Source organism: Gambusia affinis, linkage group LG20 (assembly GCF_019740435.1).
Source record: "Gambusia affinis linkage group LG20, SWU_Gaff_1.0, whole genome shotgun sequence".
In the NCBI taxonomy this organism is placed as follows: Eukaryota; Metazoa; Chordata; class Actinopteri; order Cyprinodontiformes; family Poeciliidae; genus Gambusia; species Gambusia affinis.
The window spans coordinates 19,474,328-19,496,248 of NC_057887.1; the positions used below are offsets into that span (position 1 = coordinate 19,474,328).

Consider the following 21,921-nt stretch of genomic DNA (forward strand, 5'->3'; position numbering starts at 1 on the left):
GAACATTTCTTTTTCCTTTGGAATAAAAAAAGTTCTTTTGAATTGAATTCAACACGCTAACTTTAGCCTTGTTAGCAACCTGTGGTTAGTGAGTTGTGGTATTATCCTTGCTAAGCAGTTGTATGAGAGGCTTTGTCTGTAGAACAAGGACTACTCTAGAGTTTCTTCCTGTCCTACTTTAAATAAAGTGTTTTAAACAGAAGCAACAAAGTGTTGAGCTTAAAGGACACCTTCATACCCAAAGCCCATAGAAATAGCTTAGACTGCTGTGACCAGATGTCAGGCAGACAAACAATGAGATAGCAACATGAATTAAGAAAAAAAAGCTTGAAGTTGGTTTGAAAAAAAATAGTAAATACTGAATATGGTTTTAATCTTACATATCTTGGTTTATAATATGATAATATATAATATCTTTAAATGTTCTGTAATGACGACCTAATGAGCGGCTTTGATTGTGCTGCCCACAGGAACACACACATCCCTGACCTTCTCATATGTCAAACTCATTTAGTCTTTTTTTCTGATGCTGTTATGTCTCGCCGTGTGTGTTTGTACCTCTACAGCGGAATGTGCCGAGCAGGCCACTTTCATGCCCAGCTGGGTGTTACGGCTTAGCTAGAGATTACAGTGTATGTACTTGTGTGTGTGTGTGTGTGCGTGCGCATGTGTGTGTTGTGTATTTGGATAATTGCCTTCAGAGAAAATGGACAGGATGGTAAATAACTTGCATACCTTAGTGAGGAGTACTGTTTTTGAGAGTGACGGCATCTCCAACAATGTGACCGCTCTGCTCTAAAAACTTGTTCAGAGTTCATCGTCAGCTTTCATTTTGTTTTGACTCTGCTGGACCAAATATGTCTGTGTTTGTTTTTATTGAAACAGATTTCATCCGCTTGTTTTTGTGGAATTACTGGGTGGTAGAGGGGTGTCAATACTGCACTTGTGGATGTGTTTAGTGGGTTAAATCGAGTGGCTGTGTTAGTTGTTAGCTCAAGCTACATCTAGGTGATACCGTGGAAAATTGTGCTCATTGACATCTAGCAGTGTGTCTGTGCAGGTTGTGAAAACATTTTGTTCTTTTTGTTTGTTTGTTGATTTTGAGACCAAACAGTCCAAAACAAAAACAGTGGACAAAGCATTTTCTTTCCAAATAGTTTCTTTCTAAATAATGCTTTCTGATTGTTAGAAAAACCTTTATGTACATATTTTTTCAGTATATTGTTACCTAAATGCAATGTGAGTGATAAATGAAGTCTGATAAATGGAAAACCTGTTACGATTAACTTTCAGCTGTATGGTATGAAAATTCTCTGTAATCTGCCCACATTACAGATATATGCGTCATACAATTTTCATATCCATCAAGTGATGTAATCTCATGATATGGAACATTACACTGGAAACATTTATTGGAACAAGTAGTCTTCACCACAAGAACATTTGCATTGATGTGAACCAGCAATATGTTACATAAATATATGAAAATATTTCAAGTGGGAGGTTAATTCAGAGCTTGCTTTTGTTAATGCACTCAAATAATTGCACAGTTTATATAAAAATAACCCGGTGAGTTTCTTTTCTAACTCTTATGTTTTGGCTTATAATTTGAGAGTTCAGATTTAGAGCACCAGAAAGGATTTAGCTAAAATTAGACTTGCAGGTAGATGGAGACGAATGGATTTAATTATGCTTTCACTTGCCTACTAATTGTAAATGAAAGCACCGTGAATCCTAATTCTGATTATCTATTATGGAAGTATATTTGGTTTTTCCTGCTATGCATTTTAGGACTGCGGTACACATGGTACACAGGGTTAGGGCCTAGTTTTAAATTTATGGAGTATCATTACAGAAAAAAAAAACCCGTTTTGATTGGAATTGTCATTGTTGGCATATAAGTTAGTCTTTGCTGCCATCTAGTGGTTTAAGAAAAATACTCTGCATAACAAAATGAATATGCACTCAGGTCTGACTGCAGAAACTGATAGAAATTCTGGAGTAGAAATTCTTGAAATTCAAAACACCTTACAGACATCAAACTCCTGAAACTGTTTTATATTTTTAACAGTATTTTATTTTATTTTAAGTGAATGACTTTAATTATTCTGCACTTATCAATAAAGCAATTAAAAATGCTTTATAGGCAAAACAATAAACATAAAAAAATAGTGATTAAAATGTGTCTTTATGTAAAGATTATTGAGGAATTGCATAAATAAAATATAATGAGCACTTAGATTGCATTTAAAATGTAGTAAGGAAGCAAACGTGCATATTAAATACTTAAACCATTTATAAATCTATTTACAACTGGGATCAAGTTCTTACTTTGTCTGGAATTTATTAGAAATGTCATACACAATTTGCTCTAGCTCAAAATCTGTGTTTATATGCCATTTGTGTTAATTTAAAGAAAATTAGATGAGTAGCAGATTACTGAGGTTATTCTTTATTTGTCTACCTTGCAAGAGATACAATTTTTCAAGTACTCCCAGCTGCTGGCAGCAGAACGGGGTGAGGTTGGCGATCCGACTCAATTCTCAAACCATTTTGATTGCATAATCCTTCTGCTTCACTCAAAATGTCTGGTTTTACTCCCATAGTGCCTTTGCTCTTGTAGTTAAGTTGGATATTTTACAGCAATGTAATTTAGCCACATTGATGCTATTGGAAACATATGATAAATGATTTCTTCTTAGAAATGTAACATAAAGAAGGAATGGTTAATAGGAATAGATATTTCATTAGACCAGTTTAGTAAAACAATTCATCATTAATTTGAAATCTTGTTGTTAGACAACTTGGGAGCTATTAAAAAATGGTCCAGAATTTGTATACAAATATTTTTATGAAATAGTGGATAAATAAAAATCCCATACAATATGTAGTGTGTCATTAGTCTGGTGTAGTAACACAACACCTCATTGATTCTCAGTGCTTCAAATTTTTTTTTAGTTAATTTTGCAGATCTCCACTAGAGGGCAGCATGATTTTTTTTAATTAACTGAATTGTTTTAAAAATTATTAGCACAAACTGGGTTCTCTTATCAGCTGTTTATAAAACAACTTTTATATGTTAACAAAAAGAAAGAGAAAGTTGGCTTTTTGTATTTATTAGAGTTTAGCTAATCTGTGCTAAACTACAGTTCTTTATTCATTCATTAGTATTGATTAGAGTCTTGGGTCCTCCAAGACCCTAAATGTAACAAATACACTAATATACATAAATCTAATCCCTTATTATAGGCTCAACCGAGCAGTCTAATTAGCCAAGTATCGATCAAAGAAATGCAAAGTGGGGCCAGCTGCTTGCTTTGTTCTGTGACCACTTTGATGTCAACTGGGCAAACGCTTAATTTTTCCACTTAAACTGGCAGAGGCAATAAGACAAGCTGTTTCTGTTTAGTAACGCAGTGACTGTCTGCTGTGATTGTAGTGGGTTTCCATTTCTAAAGAAAGCACCTAAATGACATGTCTTACTTTTTTATCTCTGCTTTAAAAATGTAATTCTCTCTGAGTTGTACATTAGTTAAATTTGTTTTCTTTGAATTTGGTTTGGGCTGCTTTGGTCAGAACCTACAGAAATGGCTCCAGGGAAATAAAAGTGGTGATAAGTCAAAATGTTTGGCCGTCAAGCCCTATCAAAGCACTTGGGGAGTAAAAGCTGGCCTGTGTTGCCTGATGCGATAAAGAATTGAAGTGCTAAAAAGAATGTTTGCTTTGATGGAAGATGTCACAACAAACTGAATTACAGTTTGTAATTTATAAAGATAAGGCAGTTAAACATCCAAGGTGGAGTTATGCTTGAGGCAATGTTCTGCTGGGAGACCATGGGCCCCGACATTCATGTTGATGTTATCTTGAGATCACCTAACTAAATAAACATTGTTGATGACCAAAACAACCGTATATGGAAATACTTTTTGTCAGGTGTTGTCTACATTCAAGTCCTCTCTGGATAGAAAGGTGTATTTCTGCCTTTTTGCCACCGAACCCAGTGTAAGCTTCATAGCTCTAGGGAGGTCCATGCTGTGGCAGGTGGGTGGTCACAACCGTATGGATGATATGTCTCCACTTTATTTCTAATATACCAACAAAGGCTAGAGAGCTAATACAGAAGAACAGTTTTAGCAGAAGAGTTTAGACATTGGTCTCAGGTTGCCTCGGAAACAGTTGCCGATTGAGTTGCCAGGCGTAAGAGGCTGCACCTTAATCATGATTGATTTGACAGTTTAATGTTACCTGAAGTGCTAAGCTAGCATCCAAAAATGTTTCAGCAACCTTGATGATCTGTAAGTGATTTGGGAACAGTAACATTATGCTTTATTCAAAAGTTCTCTTAAATGGAGCATCATTGTCTTATCGTTTGCACATAAGCACTTGCAGTGTGTGGAAAAAGTGTTCCTGGCTCTGGAACCTCTCCACGCTTGTCACATCACAGTCACAAACTTCAATATATTTTAGTGGGATTTTATCTAATAAACTAACATGTATAGAGCTGCATAATTGTGACGTAGAAGTTAACAACATATGTTTGAAAAACACAAGTGAAGATGTTTGATGTTCATCTGTGTTTCGGCCCTTTTACCATAACTCCCCTAAATAAAATGCAGTACAACATAATTACCTAATTAGTCAGCAGAGACCAAACTATGTGACATTTAATCTTGGAAATAAATACAACTGTTCTGTGATCTGTGGTTTGTTCTGGTACTTTGGTGAACAAAACAGCATAAGAAGAGCTTATAAATAAAGGTTTAAAGCAGAATTAGCACTCTGCCTAACTTGGCAGGGCATCCAAAAAGCCCATAGAAAGGCTCAGGGAGCTCCACAGATCTGTAGCTCAAGTATGAGTTGTGTATATCAAAAATCTTAACAATCCTAATAAAATACACAGATGTCTGTAATGTGACAAAATATGATAATCAAGATGTGATTATTTTTGCAAAGCCCTGAAAATAAATTCTGTTCTACAGCACGCTATTTGTTGACCAGCAGGAATGAGTATTCCTGCTAAATAATAAAGATAATGAAGATATTATTTATCTTTATTATATTAGAAATAATATTAGATATTATTCATCTTTATTTAGGAAGATAAATAATATATTCTTATCCTTTGTTTTTTAGTAAAATGTGTCACCTGCAGTTGAAATGTTTCATAATATGTTCAGTCTTTGTGTCTTATCTGAGTGTTTGTAAAAAGCCATTTTTTTAGCTTCTGTTGAGTTGTTCCCCGATAAATGCACGGTGGTTTTATTTGACGTTTGTCTGACAATGCTTACACATCGAAGCAGGTCCAAGAGAAGGATCGATTGAAACCTCGTAGAACACCGTCTCCTCCGTCTTTCTGTGTTTAGAGTGTTCTCTCTGATAAGATCTCCCCTTATGTCGCTGGGTGGTGATGGGCTTGTTGCCTCATAACCTAATATGGGGGTCCCTTCTGTGCTATGGAGCCATCATTGAATCCCTGTCTTCTTTCCGCCTTTTCTTTTTTTTTTTCTTCCCATTTTTATTCCCTACCTCTGATTATTCTTTCTCTACTAGTTTGAGCCGTGCACAGACCTCTTACACTCCCTCTCTTCCTCCGGCTCTTGTGCTCTCATACACTCAAGCCTTTATGCACTTCTCTAAGTGTACACACAGTCTGAGAGGGACTGGAGCTTGATGGGTTTTCTTCCTTTTTCTTCAGCTTATCAGATCCTGTTTTGCTTCAGTAAGTAAACAGTTTTTTTTTGTACTTGGATAATAACTTTTCGTTATGTTGTATGACTTAAGTTTTTACTGTAAATACATGTTTTCTGGCTGGTTAAGATGAGTTTGTTCTCCTGCATTTAACACGAGGAAAGTTTTTAGGGTGGAAATGTCACGTACGGTTGAACTTATCTTCTTTATTGAAAAATCTATCTGCTTTCCGGTGGTTGCTGACATAATAATAACAAAATAGAGACAAACCAAGTCATGCCACAAAAACACTTCTTTTTTTCTTGATAAAACGTTAGAATGAATCACTTTAGTTTTGTGTCTGAGTTCCAGAATCCTAGTTCAAACGTTATCTAGAGACAGTAAAAAAAAAACACACACACACACACACACACACACACAAAAGCCACATCTGTGCTTTTAGTACCAAGACTGGAGTAATTTATGCCCCGAACTTTTGAAAGTGAAAAACATTCATCATTAGGCTTATCTCCAGCTGTCTGATGAGAGCTGTCCGACGTTATGTAGGAGAGCGTTGTGGCTCGCTGTAGTATGACATCATGAGAACTGTAAGTGGGGGAGTTCAGGGGTCCCTATGTGGGTTTGGGCTAATGGGTTACTGGATACCCCGCTTCTTTTATTTGTACACGTCATTCAACCACTCTGTCATTTCTGGCTTCTTTTTCTTGTAGCGAACAGTATCACCCTAAACTTTTGCCATTTTGGGCCTGCTGTAAAGGTTCTATTATTACAGCTGATCTGAACCTAAAAACAATGTTTTAACAGCATATTTAAACTTAAATATCCTTCTATAATTATCCATCCGTCAGTCCATCCATGTTCTTCTGCTTATCCGGGGTCGGGCCGCGGGGCTTGCAGCTTCAGAGGAAGAGAGGCCCAGACTTCCCTCTCCGCAGCCACTTGTTCCAGCTCCTCCGGGGGAATCCCAAGGCGTTCCCAGGCCAGCCGAGAGACATAGTCCGTCCAGCGTGTCCTGGGTCTGCCGGTGGGACGTGCCCGGTGTTCTGGGGAGGCGGAACACCGGGAGGAGTGGCTCGGGCGTCCTGACTAGATGCCCGAGCCACTCAACTGGCTCCTCTCGACGTGAAGGAGCAGTGGCTCTACTTTGAGTGCCTCCCGGATGACTGAGCTTCTCACCCTATCTCTACGGAGGAAACCCATTTCGGCCGCTTGTATCCGCGATCTCGTTCTTTTGGTCATGACCCAGAGCTCATGACCATAGATGAGAGATGAGTCCCCAGGCTCAGCTTCCTCAATGGAAGGCAAGTTGGTGAGATTGAGGAGGTCTTCAAAGTATTCCCGAGTTGCTTCTATAGTTATTTCTGATAAAATTAGAATTGTTTTCAAATGTCTTTTAGAGTAATTTGAGCAGAGCTGACCTCAGAGTTAATAACTTGTATTCGCGTGTTAATGTACACTACTTGGCTGTTGTTGAAATTCTAACTAGCTCTTTTAAATGTTCTAACATTCTTTAAATCATGAGGTTGTGTATTACATTGACTGATCACAACATGTGGTGTTGCCCTTGCTCCTAGCATAAATAATGGACCACTCACAGTGGGAAGACTAAAGGAATATTTTAAAATGCTGTCTGCATCTTGTAGTTCTTAAGAATCAATTTACTCAGTTAATATTGACATTTACAGGTCAACACGGTGGTTGGAAATTGGTGCGTCTCCAAGTTTAACTAAACACAACTAATTTGAAATGTTATTTTTTCTTACATTTCCACAAGGTACTTCACTAGCATAACAATATCTTCAGTGCTACATTTTTGTTTGTTGCTCAGGTTGATGTTTCTTTGGCTGTATTTCCTTTTACAAAGCAGTTAAAAAAGACATTAACACATAAATTGGAGAAGTGTATTTTAAGCTAGGGGCAGCTACTGGTTTTTAAGTTCTGCCAAGGTTGCAAAAATATTACCTTCCTAGAAAAAGTCAGATTTTCTTATTACGTTTCCATGGTTTCAAGTCTTTCTAAGTAGATGCATGTCAGAGTGTAGTTTTCTCTGACTGTATGCAATACTGTGAAAACTTGGTGTTTTTATTTAAGAATGTTATAACAATAGTCTCATATTGACACGTTTACGGCTTTGTGTGTTTTCAATGTTTTATTGAGTGTTTGATGGCCTTTCCAGCTCATGTTCACTCTGGTTCAGTTTGAGTTCCTAATTAGCAGAATGAATCTCTCTGTAGAGATCGCCGCTGACCCAGAAATTTTGCAGCTCACAACTGGGTGCAATGCTATAATACCCTAAGCTTGTTAAAGGTGAGAGCCAGTGCTTGGGAGGTGGGCCCAGTTCCTTGATCTGTAGTGAACTGGTTTCTTGTGAAATTCAACAGGGGATTGTAATTCAAGTCACCCCTGGCTTCTCTCTCTATTTCCTTTATTATGCTCCCTGTGTTTTTCTCTCTGCACGTCTTTTCTGTGTTTCCTGCTTTGCTGTCATTTTTATATTCAGCCCTTTAAAACTTTAAGTCCTCAGCGGATGTTGTTGCTAATACAGATTGATATTGCACATTTTGATGTATAGCTGGATTTGGTTGTGTCCTTTAGAAATACCAGAAACAACTCAGTTTCAGTTGTTTGAATTCAATGTTCACTTTATTAACATAGAGTGCATAAAAATAAAACAATAACTTGGATTTAATGATTGCAGAGGCTTGTTTTTAGAAAAAGATTAGTCTGCTAAAGCAGACTACAGTCTGAGTTGCTTGAAAATTTACAATATTCCAATTACATTTTGGCCATTATTTATTTTTTTTGTTCATTTTTTTTATTATTGTTATTTACCCAGGCAGGGTGATAACTGGCTATGGATGTTGGGCAGGTTGGTTATGTTTATTTATTTGTATGTATAATTAACTACTGAAAAAATTACATGAGATACACAAAGCAAAAAGAGAAGTAATCTATAAGTGATTGAAGACTTTTTGCAGCATTGGATTAGATGAAAAACTTTCTTTGTTAGTGAATACCCTGATTACCCCTGCATACATATATTAATTATGTAATATTAATTTATTTTTTGTTTTAATCCCTTAGTCATTGTGGAGCATAAATTGAAATTGAAGTGCAGATTTGATTACTTTTACAGCTCTACTGTTGGTGGTAAGGAGGAAGTAACATAGACGTTGAATAATACTCTGTAGACAAAAACACAGTCCAGTTTATCCTCTAAAACAAGACAATAAGAAGAAGCAGACTCTAAAACTGTGCCCACTAAATAAATAATTTGGAATGCTTGCAAATTGTTCTTGCATTAGAGTAATTTGTTGTAAATGAAAACTAAGCAAGTAAATACTTCTCATAGTAACTATGCACAACTTGGATAGATTCAAAAGAGAAAATCTCTCAAGCAGTCATGAGACTGCACAGGTAGAGGGTGCTGGAGAGAAAACATTACCTTGTGAAGACAGCAATGGAAGAATAGGTTAGATCAGAACAGGATACAGGAGAGAGGTTGTCTCCTCTTTGTCTCCTCTTTGGTCATGGAAGGCAGAATTAATAGTTTCCATTTGAGGGGAAGTTATGTTTTCGGCACATGCATATAAATCTGAAGCGGTGATTGCAAAACACTGAAGCACATCCTAAGCACCTAGTCCCAGTTTAACCCAAGTGAGGATGTCTGCTCGGCATGTTTGGGTGTGCTTGTCTTGGCTTTTGATTTGGTTGACTCTCTTTAGTATGGGTTTGGTTACAGTGTTAGGTTGCTTGGATACCAGAGCTGCCGAACATACCTGGCTCCGGCACTAGGTCCAGCTGTTTTAAACATCCTTGTCCCGTTGGGCTGGCAGATTACATATTTTCTTTATTCTATGAGACAGATTTTTGTGCTCCGCTTGCACTTCACTGAAGAGAAATAAAGCACATGGAGCTAAGGTTTGAAGGTTTTGGAATAAGGTCTGCCTCAGACCTAAATCTTATAGTGATTTAGAGTTTGTTTGTTTTTTTCCTAGAAAAAGGTGGTTGATTTATTCAGCTGAAACTCATAATTAGTTCAAAATGTTTTATGAGCATAGCTTTATGGGCTAAGCAGAAACACTAAAAAGCTGCAAAGCACTGAAGGAGCATGGCATTTAAAAAAAAAAACAGTTTTTCCTAAGGACTATCCAGTTTAACTGACATGGACCAGGGGCTTCATTGTCTTGACTCTTGAGGTTGAACTCGCATCTTTTCAAAAGGTTAGTTAATTAAAAGCTGATCTTTTTTCCACTATGCCTGTTAGTAAGCCATATTTTAATAATTACTTATTAAATGCACTAATCAAAATTTGACCTTCAGTACCATTTTCAATATTTACATTTCCTTTTAAGAGTTGTTGTTGAACTTCTTTAGGCATTTTCTGCTTGAATTGAAAGGGGAACTGTCTTACGAATAACATCTTTATAAGTAAAATACAATGATAAAAAATATATATATTCTCCATAAATGCCAAAGAAGGAGTTTTGCTATGAATTAAACTTACTGCATTAAAATTTTGCAAGTAATGATTTAGAGACAGCTGAGCAAATTAATAAGAGATACAAAAAAGTTTCCTTTAAAGGACCGATTGTAAGTCTGTAACATTTTTATTTATATAAAATAAAAAATGTGACATACTATATAGACAGGCATTTTTTCCAAGAACATACAAAAGGATTAACTCCAAATTGTTATTTAATGTTTGCAATACAGTATAACTGTGTTTGATCAAATTGTTAATTTATTGTAACTACAGAGAATCATTCCTGTAGTCAACAGTCACTTATATAAATTGGGTGTAGAGACATTACACTGTCAGTCTGAGAGAGCAGTCATGGTTACACAGCTCTGCAGCTAAACAATACATTACTAATATAAGTCATGCAGGACATGATTTAATAGGTGACATTTAAAATTGGGCTTTGCATCTAATGTTAGCATTTAGAACTATTGGCATTATTAGCATTGCTAACTCTAAACATCTGCCTTCCCAAGAAAACATAGACCTTTAGCAAAGGTGAAAAGCTTCAAAAGACAAATCTAAGGAACTTTACTGCATCTAGACTTCCTTCTATACCACCTTCTGCAGAGAATGAACTATCTCTGGTAAACTTATATATATATATATATATATATATATATATATATATATATATATATATATAATTTTTTTTATTTATTTATTTTATTTATTTATTTTTTTGTTGTTGATAGTTTTCAAAGTGTTTTGACTTCCATGAACTGGCCACTCATCTATCTGTGTTCACAGACCAGGCAAAAATAAAAGCGGTTTGGTTTTCACTTTCCACCGTTCAAGTTGATTCTGGTCGACTCTGGTCACCAGATGACTTCTGGGTGCATCCCTACAAGCTTTATTATCAAACCAAAAGCGTTCTGCTACTTTGCCAAAGTCCAACTCACAGCAAGAAAATAGGATGTGTTTTCTTTGCTTTAGTCACCAAATTATTCTGGGCAACTTGAGCCAACCTCTGCTCTGTGGGGCACTTCCAAAAGTGGTTTTCTAACAAAACAATTTATTTCTATCCTTTGAGTAATAGCCCTGTGGGAGAGAGTGTCTGAGGGCAGATTTGTTCTAATGTGATTTGTTTAATCCCATGTAAGCACTTCTGTTTAATTTAATAATATAATTACCAGATAAAATGTTGTGGCCTTCTGCAACTTCTTTTATGTACAGCTAAAAAAAGAAATGGAAGCATAGCTTCACTGTTGTAGCTCAGGTGTATTGTTTTATAGCTTCTATATCAACAGATAACTATAAAATAATAAAGACTAGAAGACTGTAAATTGATGTGTGTTTGATCAAAAGAGAAACAGATTTGACACAGAGAGGTTTGGTAACTGAATTTGTCTACAACTATTTAGAGAGCTAAAACTAAAGACATTTAAGATGTGAGTGATTGGATTTCAGGCGGATGGCTTCAGCTTCTCGTGTGTCCTGTGTGCTCATACATGCTGAACCCATCTGCTATGATATGCATAACAGCATAAGTCACAAAGTGTTTGCATATCTACTTTCTAGCATGTGCATAGATCTATGAGTGTGTCTCTGTGCATGTGCATTCCAGCTCAAAGTTCAGGAGTCTGTGTCATGGCTCTCGGTCTCCCAATGCTAATCCTCTCCGAGAACGGCTGTTGCCAGGCAGAGAAATTGCCTAATGGGACTCAGTGGTAACTGTGGAATGAGTGACAGTTTTCTCCTGGTATTCAAACAAACTCTTCCAAAGAAAAGGAAAGAAACTAAAATTTTGCTACTGTCGCATGTACCAGATGGTATATACACACTGTCAGGTATTCAGTTTAGTTTCAACACAAAAAGAGGATTGGACTAAATTTGTACAGCTGCCCCTCACAGCTTTAATGTTTCTATACAGAGCTTAAGCCATTAGCATTTCCCGTGCACACACTGCAATATGAGCTACAATCCTCTATTGGCTGCAACTGTCTTAATACAACTTGAGTTCTACTAACTAGCTGAAATGCAAGATCTCTGGTAATGTAATCTAAGATGAAAAAGGACATGCCGGATGTATTGATGTTGGATGACATGCACACCACTTATGTAATAGAGTTTAAACACAATTATTGTCCTAGTGTCTCTTGTGACTGTGGCTACATAGAAAATCAGAGTGCTTCCTGGCTACTTATGCAAAGTCAGAAGAAGAAAACATTCCCTCTTTTAATTCCAGGCTTTTATGCTTCATGATGGTTTAAGCTTTAATAGGTTATGAAATTAAATAATCTGCATTTGATTACCTGGCCATAATTGAGCTTTGGAAGAGCAGGCATCTGGGGAGGACAAGTATATTAGACCAATGCCAAGCAGGAACGACATTAGCAATGACCAGAGAGAAGCAGTTGTTGCTATTCATGACTGCTGTAAGTTAATTTCCAATTTGAACTACGTCATTCTACAGAACAATTATCCCAAAAAGGGAGACAGTTTACGCAGTAGCCAATCTTCCCATATTTGTGGTAAGAGAAACTCTGAGAAAAACCCAAAAGTTAAATCGGAGGATTTATGGGGTTCATCAAAAATGTCAAAGTTCATGACGGATATTTAGTTTGTTTAGCGTTTTTCTAATTGTGCAGTCATGAACATTGCCATTTACCATGCTAACTGAGGCCTGGAGATTGAGCTCATTTCTTTAAATTATATTTTATTTTGGATTTTCTCTAAGCACTTTTCAGACTCCTGTTGGGGTGAACTGGCAAAGACATCCACTCCTGGGAAGGTTAGTGTGGTTTGTTTGGAAAGGGTGCCAGAAGAAAACGTTTTCTCTTTTAAAAGACCATAACAACATCTGGATAAACCACAAGTCCTCCAACCACAGCAAATCAGCACAAAGATCTCATAGCAACTGTTTTGCACCTCTGTTTGGATCTAAGTAATCTTAGAAAGTGACTTCTATTATGACCTCATAGCTAAAACCCTAGATTTGAGAATGGGTGTATTTTGTTTTTCATTTACTGTTATATTTGCTGTACTAATAATAATAAACAAATTCCTGTTTTTTTTTTATTTATTGCTGCATTTTCACAAATCTGTCCACAGAAAGTCAAAAGCAATTACAAAAAATCTAATCGACTACAAAACAGGTGGATTTACATTTTAAGTCTGTGATCTTTGCTGAAAGCCTGAATTTTCTTGTAAGTCGGTGTGTTTTGTTTGTTTGTGTGTGAAGCCAGCTGCTCTGTCGATCAAAAGCAGCACCACATTCCCAACGATGTCCTTTGGAGTCAGACTCATTTTTACATAAACACGTTGACCTGCAGTGTTTCTTGATCCATTACTCATTTCAGTCAAACCGGAAGCTTCTGTGTTACTGCTTGTTTTGGTTGAGAAACAGAAATGATAGGAGGAAAAACTTTAAGTGGATTGAAGTGAAAACATAAAATAAAATAAATGATCCCCATATAGTTTTAGCCAATTTTCACTGTGCAGTTAAAGAACAACATACCAAAACAAAATCTGTATTTCTTCCTGTTTATGGTTTCAAGCTACAGCAGTTACTCCTCTACTGTTTGTCACTTTAATATTAAGTTAAGTCTTTAATTTATCAGATAAAAAATGTTTTTGATAGAGATATGAACTAACCATCGCTGAAAATGGGAAAAATAGCTATACATGTTACCCAACATATATTTGAAGCAGGCCTTTTTGCAGTAGTGATTCATTTATATAGGCGTTTGTTTCTCATATTCAGCCCCTCCTTCCTCCTCTCTTCATAAACGTGCTGGCAGGCTGGTATGTCTCTGTTCCCCAGGGATGGCTCAGATCTGACAACAGCTAGGCCTACACCCATGCAGGAAATCCATCCCGCCGAGACAGCAAGTTAGCCAAAAACTACAGTGGCTTGGAAAAGTGTTCATACCTATTGAACCTTTTCACATTTTTTCACCTTTCAAACAGAAACTTCTATGTGGTTTATAGTAATTTATACTATAGAACAAGAATGATAATTTCAGTAATTTTCTAATTCACTGACTGGGTCTGTATTTATGGAACCTCCACCCCGGCCCCAAGTCATTTAACAGCTTTTCTTCCAGACTTGTCCTGTGTTTTGCCATCTTCCCTTTGCGTAGACCAGCGTCCCTGTTCCTGAAGAGGAGCCTTCTTACATCGTTATGCCGCCACTATGCTTCACGGTAGAATTGGTGTTTTCAGAGTTATATGCAGTATTTATTTTAAGCCACACATAACGTTTTGTTTGATTTTGGTTTATTAATCAGGTGAGCTGTAACAAAAGAAAGTTCAATAAGTTTGAATATTTTGCAAGGTCCCACATCTGCACCATGTGTGTTAATGTCTATCTGACATTTCTCCATTCAGAGTCAGTCATTGTATTGAGGATAAAATGTGAAGCTAAATTTATTAACCTCTCACTCCTTTTTTTGTCAGTACTAATATGAAAAGCAGCACAGAGGCACCCTTTCACTGGTGATAGCATTGAAACTGTATTTTCTCATTAAACTTTTATTGCTCTCATCTCCCTTTTGCTCACCAACATTGATTTGGTCCAATTTTTGAAATATCAGTCCCCACCGGAGGCATAAATGCCCATTTAGCGTGCCACAAAGTGTTGTCTTAATGGCTTTTCTCTGAAATTTGTACCAGGAGAGACCGTCTGCAGCTTTACTCAAGGACAAAGAACAAGACAATCGTTTTCGATAACTGTTTCCTTCTGTTACATGGCTGTTGTTCCAAGAAGTGAATGATCAAAAGGTGAACTGTAGGAGATGCTATCCTGGAGATCAATTCTGTCAAAATCTTAATTCTGTTAAAGGTCTATGGGGATTTCTCTTTCATCTCAGGCCTGTTTCAATCAGTTTTCACTGTTTAGACACGTATCTGTCTGCCTCTCTGTGTGGATGCTTTTTACACCCCACCTTCCATCTGTTTTGTGTCACAGTTGTTTCTCTGTTAAGTTTTTCTCTTCCTTTGACATTGACTTCCGTTCTTCCTAAAGGAAATTGCTTCTCAGGATTACCACATGAGCCCATCTAACAGTGCCTTCTGATTTAAAGGTTTTCCTGTTAGTTGAAAGTTCTGGAAGTGGCAGTGAAAGCATATTAAGTTACAAGCATAGTCATGTTAAAAAAAGGGAACAATTAACCCATTAATTGTCTGTGTTTTCTTTATTTTTGATTATAAAAGTTCACCATAATCCTTTAAAATCAATTTGATTTCATTCAAATATACTTTTTACTCCATAAGGAAAATTTAATGTCGTTGTTACTCATACCATCCAAGTATCTTCACATAGTCATTATGGATGGTGACACTGTAGGCAGGAAGGAATCTCTGGTAGCAGCCTGTCTTGCAACTAATCTGAAGAGAATCTGATGGAAGACTGCTGCTGTAATACAGTCTCATAACTGTTTTTACATGCTAACAGCTCAATTTCCAGGCATCAAAGATGATATTCCACATTAAATATGTCCTGGACCATATCTTCAGCTATTGGCAAGTACTGCTAATCCACCTCATTTGATTTTGCTGTTTGTCTTTAAATCTCTATCTGGCCATATGGTTAGAAAGCTTGGCAGAGAGACATTTTTAGTCAGGGATATGATTCTTTCCCATTTTGATCAATGGAAGAGATGGTTTTGAACTTCTCCCTTCCTTTGATTCCTTTTTGATTCATCCCATAATCCTGTTTTTTTTTTTTATATAGAAATTTGATGTTGAAAACTATAATTGTGTGCTGCTTTTTGTGTATTGGATCTTGTTGCAGTTTAGACAAGCAACTTTTACAGAATGAATGGGTGACATTTTTCTGTGAGTTACCAGTAAGTGATCTATTTTTCAATTATTTTTTTGACAGGTCACCAGCTGTTTGCAGGACAGAGAAGAAATCAATCTAATTCATCCTTCCAGAAAGCTTCTGTTGTCTCAGCCTGGATGTGCCTGTCTCAGGGAGCCTCTATGTCCACTCCACCTTACCACAGCAGTGGGGCTGGACTTGAAAACCTGCGTTAATCCCTGGTGTTACCAACTTTTTCATACGCACAGGTTTGTTAACATTTTCAATTGTGCTTTAATCGTCAGCCTGCTCAATTCCTAAAGCAGCATTTCTCAAAGACTTGTAAAAGTATGAAATAATAGACCTTTCAAATAACAGATTTGAAAGGTCAAGTCACTTATGATGACTGTAAAATGGTGGTAAAAGACAGCCGCTAGAGGGCACTGTTGCATCCTCTCTGTCTCTGTCAGCTGGAGCCAAACCAAACTATTACCGTAATCATTGCAAAGTTAAAACCAAAATAGTTGATTTAAGAAACAATGGAACACTTCTTTTTGTAAGTTTTGCATAAACATGACCCTTCAATTCAATTAAGACATATTATGAGCCAAATTATCAACAAGTCATATCAAAACAGAGAAGAATCAAGAAAAAGCTTGCTTAGAACTTCAGCATTTGTATCCCAATTAAAAGCTCCTCAGAAGAATCCAATGTTTAAATAATAATTAAAGGTTTTTCCTTCTTGGATAATCTTGCTCCAGTTGTATTGATTAGCATATAACCGTTAGCATTGTATGAACACCTTAAAAAACATTATGCCAAACTGCAGTGTAATAACTGGATAGATTATGCATATTAAATTATGTGATTCAGTTTGCGGCTGACAAGCTCATGTTGTTGCATTAAATCTTTAGTTTACTTTTTCATCTTCTGGCTTCAGATGAACAATTGCTTTTACTGCCCAGTACAAAATATTTGATTACATCCTCTAATCAAATATTAGAGGGTATACTCAGACATTGTCACACTGCAGCTGTTTTCAGTTATATTCTGTTGAATATAACATTAATTTACATAGATTACTTTCCATTTTGATCAGTAAGATGAGGATTTATTTTTTGAATGTGAGCAAACCTAAACTTGAATTATTCCCAATGCTGCAATCACCTGTAGTATTGTCATACACAAAACCATGTGATGTGCTGCACCAAATTTGTAACATGGTGGAAGTCTGATATATTTTACCACTAAAGACATATTCTAGCTGTGCTTGTGTTTGTACCTCTACAGTTTGCTTCAAATATAACTGTTTTCCCTTTGTCATGTCGCATTAGTGTACATCCATATCTCACAAAGTTTAGTGCTGATAAAGTTGTACGATCATATGGATAGCATAATTTCCAGTAGATATTTATTTCACTGTTTAGACTAAAATACCCAATACCACCTTCTTATTTCCAGATTATATCGTGCTTGTGACCAGAAGACGTTGCTGTGTTCCCTGCTCACTGGAGCATTCCTCGAAGCCACGGTTTCTCTTGGGGCTCGGGCATCTCTTCCCTTCTCATTACCCCAGTGCTCGAACGGCCACGCTGTGCTAAAAGGTGAGTCTTTATACTGTATCATACATTCACATTGCTGTGAAAAATGAGCTAAACCTTTGTAAACATTATTTTGAGATAATGTCAGATAAACATACAAATTTTCAATAAAAATAGTTCTCCCGGTTAGTCAAGGTGTTTATTTTTGACGAATGTATAAACTTACGCATGTCCTTGCATACACTTTTACCAATTGGAAGTTTATTAACAGAATTTTTATGTGTTATTACTGCTGTTACCAATTTTTTTGTAGCCCATATCTAATACATTACAAAGAGAAAGTACATTTGGGAAGCTGAAATACCTTGGCGCGTTTTTACTTGACATGCTATGGGGTGGTGCTTGCAAAGCAGTCGATCCAGTCGATCCTTTTTTTGCCATTAATTGGCTTCTGAGAGCAGAGATAAGTGAGACTGCAGACGGTGTTAGTGTTAAGGCAGTTTCCACTGTGCAAATTATTGCATATTAAGGTGTACTTGGTGTTTGATGCTATTAAAATAGGAAGTTTGCATTAGATAGAGACTCAAACAACTATGATCCTTAACCGGTGTGGCAGTGTATTTTGATTGTATGTAATTGAACCCGAAACTGAGTTTTTGATTGGATCTTATTTTAATCAGTCAGATTAATTTAAATGAAATTTGGACCACACCAGATTCCATATTATTGGATATCACTTGGGCTTGTTGTTTGGTTTGGAAAATCTTTTGAGATAACATTTGGATTAATCTGGTGCCAGGTAAATAAATTGAATTCAAAAAGTTCTTTATTATAGCTTTATTCCTCATAATGCCATAATTGTTGTGAGGTGTGCTATAGTAACTCAGATTTAACAGGGTTAATAATAATCAGCTGTTGCATTTGTTGAAAAGAGGAGGTTAATACATTGGAACAGAAGTGACTGAGGGATGTCTTTGGTTCTCAGTATTCCCTTGTGGTCTCCTGCTCTACTTTCTGCCCTTTTCCCACATGATACATCCACAGGAGGATCTGGTTTGTTTGGAATCTGCAGCTGATTCCTTTGCTTGCCCTCTTCTTTTCTTTCTTTTCACGTAATTCCCTTGTTGTCCTTTTTCCTCATTATACCCTTTTTCACTTTCCATGACATCCTCTCTCTTTTTTTATTTTTAAAGATTTTGTGGTGGGACATGGAAGAAAGTGGAAAGAGCTTCTCTGCTCTTTAGTAATACCCATACTTCATTCCCTTTGTTCTAGATGTATTATGGCCATTATAAATCACCGCAGTTGCAAAACAAAAATCACATCATTTATATTTATATTTTTTATCTATTAATTTATTTTTTAACTTTGTGACAGACTAATGGTTCTCAAAATTAGGATTGTGACACCTTTTGGGGTCACAAATCAATAAATGGGTTCTTGAGTTCTTCTTTAGAAAACAAACTAATTAAACTGATCACAGTAACCCATTTAAGCCAGAAATGGTACTCTCAAAAAAATAGTGCTTACAAATAGATTGGTAATCTGTTGATGCTGTTTGTGATGTCATTTTATCTTTGTTTAAAGTATAAAAGTTTGAAAATGTGTGCTGTGCTTTTGTTTTTACAGCCCTATTTTACAGTTTGATAAATCTGTTCAGGATGTTAGTTTAGCTAATGTGTAACTTTATATGTATTAATGACAGACGTTTTTAGAGTTTTATTTGCAAAACAATTTGTTTTTATCATCTTTTCACCTCACTATTATGTTTTATATGTGTTGGGCTGTCGCATAAAATGGAAAAACATCAAGAAAGTCATCCAAATGTCGTTTTTTTTTCTCACCACCATCATACTCGTTTCCTTACTGTCTCTTTTTCACTCGACATGACTTCACTATCAAGGCAGTCGGGTTGTTGCTGGGTTGTCCACCTTCTCAACAATGACATTACGTATGACTTAAATGTAAGCTGATCCTAACATTAATTTCCACTGGCATAGAGCCAGGGGACTGGCTGTCTCTGGCAAGATTATGGAGACATGCACTGCGGTGCTCGCGTAAGCACCGAAAATGATTAATCTCTGTATTTGTTTTTATTTGACAGGCAGTGTTATCAGTCATGTTAATAACTTTTTTTTCGTGTTGTGCTAACTTTTTATTAGCACGCTTAGAGGCAGGCAGTTGGACACATACAGAGTGCATATCTTCAGCATAACATTGTGTTCTGATTGTGTGGATGTTGGAGCAAACAAAACAGAACTATTGAGGTGCACATGTAGAAGGGAAATTATCTGAGACGCATCAAGAATCAGAGACTCAATGCAAAGTCACATTTTTAATGTGACATGTACATTCAGTGAAACCACTTGACAAATTTCAGTTCGATCTACTAATGTTTTTTTGTTCATAAGGTAGTAAAAAAGTATTTACCCCCTTAAAAATATTTGTTTTTGTATTTTATCACATTCAAATGTTTCATATATTCAAATATTTTAGGCATAGTTTTGTATATTCAGATGCACTTTCTTGCTTAAGTGAAGGACTCAATTGTTCAGTGGCATTCGAAAGTTGATTTATTGTGCATAAGATTGAGAAAGTTATCTGTTCCCATCTATGAAGTTTAATTATTCTAAAACTTGGCATTCTGATAGAGTTTAATCCTTGGACAGTGCTGGTGTGGTTTGCTTTCCATTTTTGGTATTGTTTTTCTTGTCAGTGTTTCAGCACAATAACCTGGCCCTAATCTTTAAGGCCTACAGAAAAATGCTGCTTCTTTCACCCTTGATCTTTTTTATGCAATTCAGCAGATAATAAACATGCTTTCTAGGGGAGAAAGGAAAAACTGGAGATTTTTATTTCCTCCGAAGAGACTTGTTAAAGTGTTTATTGTAAGAACTATTGTTGGCATCCAGGACATTTTCTGTCCATTTGGATGAAGATGTATTATGTACTTATTCATAGTTGGGTTTCTGAACAAGTTGTTGAAGAGTTTTATACACAAAAATAATGATGAAATGTCTCTGTCGAGGAGACGCTGTCTGTTGAAGAATGTCAGATTTTCTGAGTCATTTCTAATGAAAGACATTTTTAGTGTTTCTCTTTCTTTCCCATGTGTTAAGATTGCAAATTTATTTGTCTGTCACAAGAAAAGAAGTTAGTTTGTTTTTATCCTGCTTATTCTTGCAAGTGTTTTTACTGTATGTTTTCTCATGCATGTTACATACAGTCTAAGAAAGGACTTTTGGGATTTGGTAATAATAATATCTGCAAAAGGCTATTTCAGACATGTCTTGAGATCATTTCCTGTATAACATATTTTATTGTGTTGTACTGGTGAAAAGGAAGTGCATGACTTAGTTCCGAGCTACAATCCTTGCAAGCTGGTGTTTGGTGTTTCTTTTTGTTTCCTTCTCTTTTTTTGTCTCTCTTTTGCTCAGTCATCACATTACATTGTGTGGCATTCCAGTATTTAGGACTCACTGACAGCAAATATTGTGGGGAGTTAAAGCCAAGGGAAGTCTCAAAGATTTAAGATTACATATTGTTTAAATGGGTAATATTTCTAAATATATTCAATAAAACAAACATTCTTTATGGTGAGATTGTAGACATGGGTTTTACTTTGGTCAAAGTATTTAAATTATGAGATTTGTTTTATAATCTCATAATACACTTCAGAACTGTCATTCATTGGTTGCAGTTTTCAAATCCAGCATTTAAATGCTCATGACTAATGGATATATATTTCAATTACCCCATGCCAAACTAACTATATCTCAGAGTTGTACATTTTAAATAACAAGCAGTAATTAATTACAATAAACCCAACTAAATCTCTTATTATTAATCTGCACACATAAAACCTTTAGGATTATTTTTTCTTGTTTCTTCTTTTTTTAGTTTTTTACAGTACACACAACTGGAGAAAAAGGATAATTTGATTTCAATCATTTAAAGGCATGGAAAAATTTGTATTTGCAATTTATATTCCATCTGTTCGTACATCCATTCATCTTTCACTTTGTTCATCTTTTCATCCTTCTGTTTGTCATTAGTGTTCAAGCTGTGTTGGTTGTTTTGTTCGAGCTGACTGCTGTAAAAGTAAACCTTAATTCATCAGGAACTTTTTACTTTATACTGAAAAAATACTCTAAGATGACTGAGAAATTTCTGTTAGTTAAACGGTAGTATTCTTGCATGACAATGTGGGGTACATAGAAAAAAAGATTATATTTTGACTTAAAAAATATGAGTGAGAGAGCTAATTATATTTAGATATTCATCTTTGCAGGTGGTCATTAATCAAGCTAATGCATAGCTGATATATTTATTAAGCAAATTTAAAAAAGCATACTTGCAATAGTCAAGCGGAATGAAAAGCCTCATAAATAGGTGTGCAAAAATCTGAGTTCAAGATGGTGTTT

At 36.0% G+C, this 21,921-nt stretch overlaps 1 protein-coding gene across 3 annotated transcripts in view; it reads left to right on the forward strand.

Annotated features, from left to right (window-relative positions):
• Positions 1–21,921, forward strand: part of plce1 (phospholipase C, epsilon 1) — an 84,275-nt gene that overhangs the window by 19,489 nt on the left and 42,865 nt on the right. For all 3 annotated transcript variants that reach the window (XM_044102280.1, XM_044102279.1, XM_044102281.1), the window contains exons 6-7: positions 16,038–16,225; positions 17,418–17,560. In XM_044102280.1, the coding sequence (XP_043958215.1) occupies positions 16,038–16,225; positions 17,418–17,560 (331 nt within the window). The remainder of the gene's footprint in view (positions 1–16,037; positions 16,226–17,417; positions 17,561–21,921) is intronic.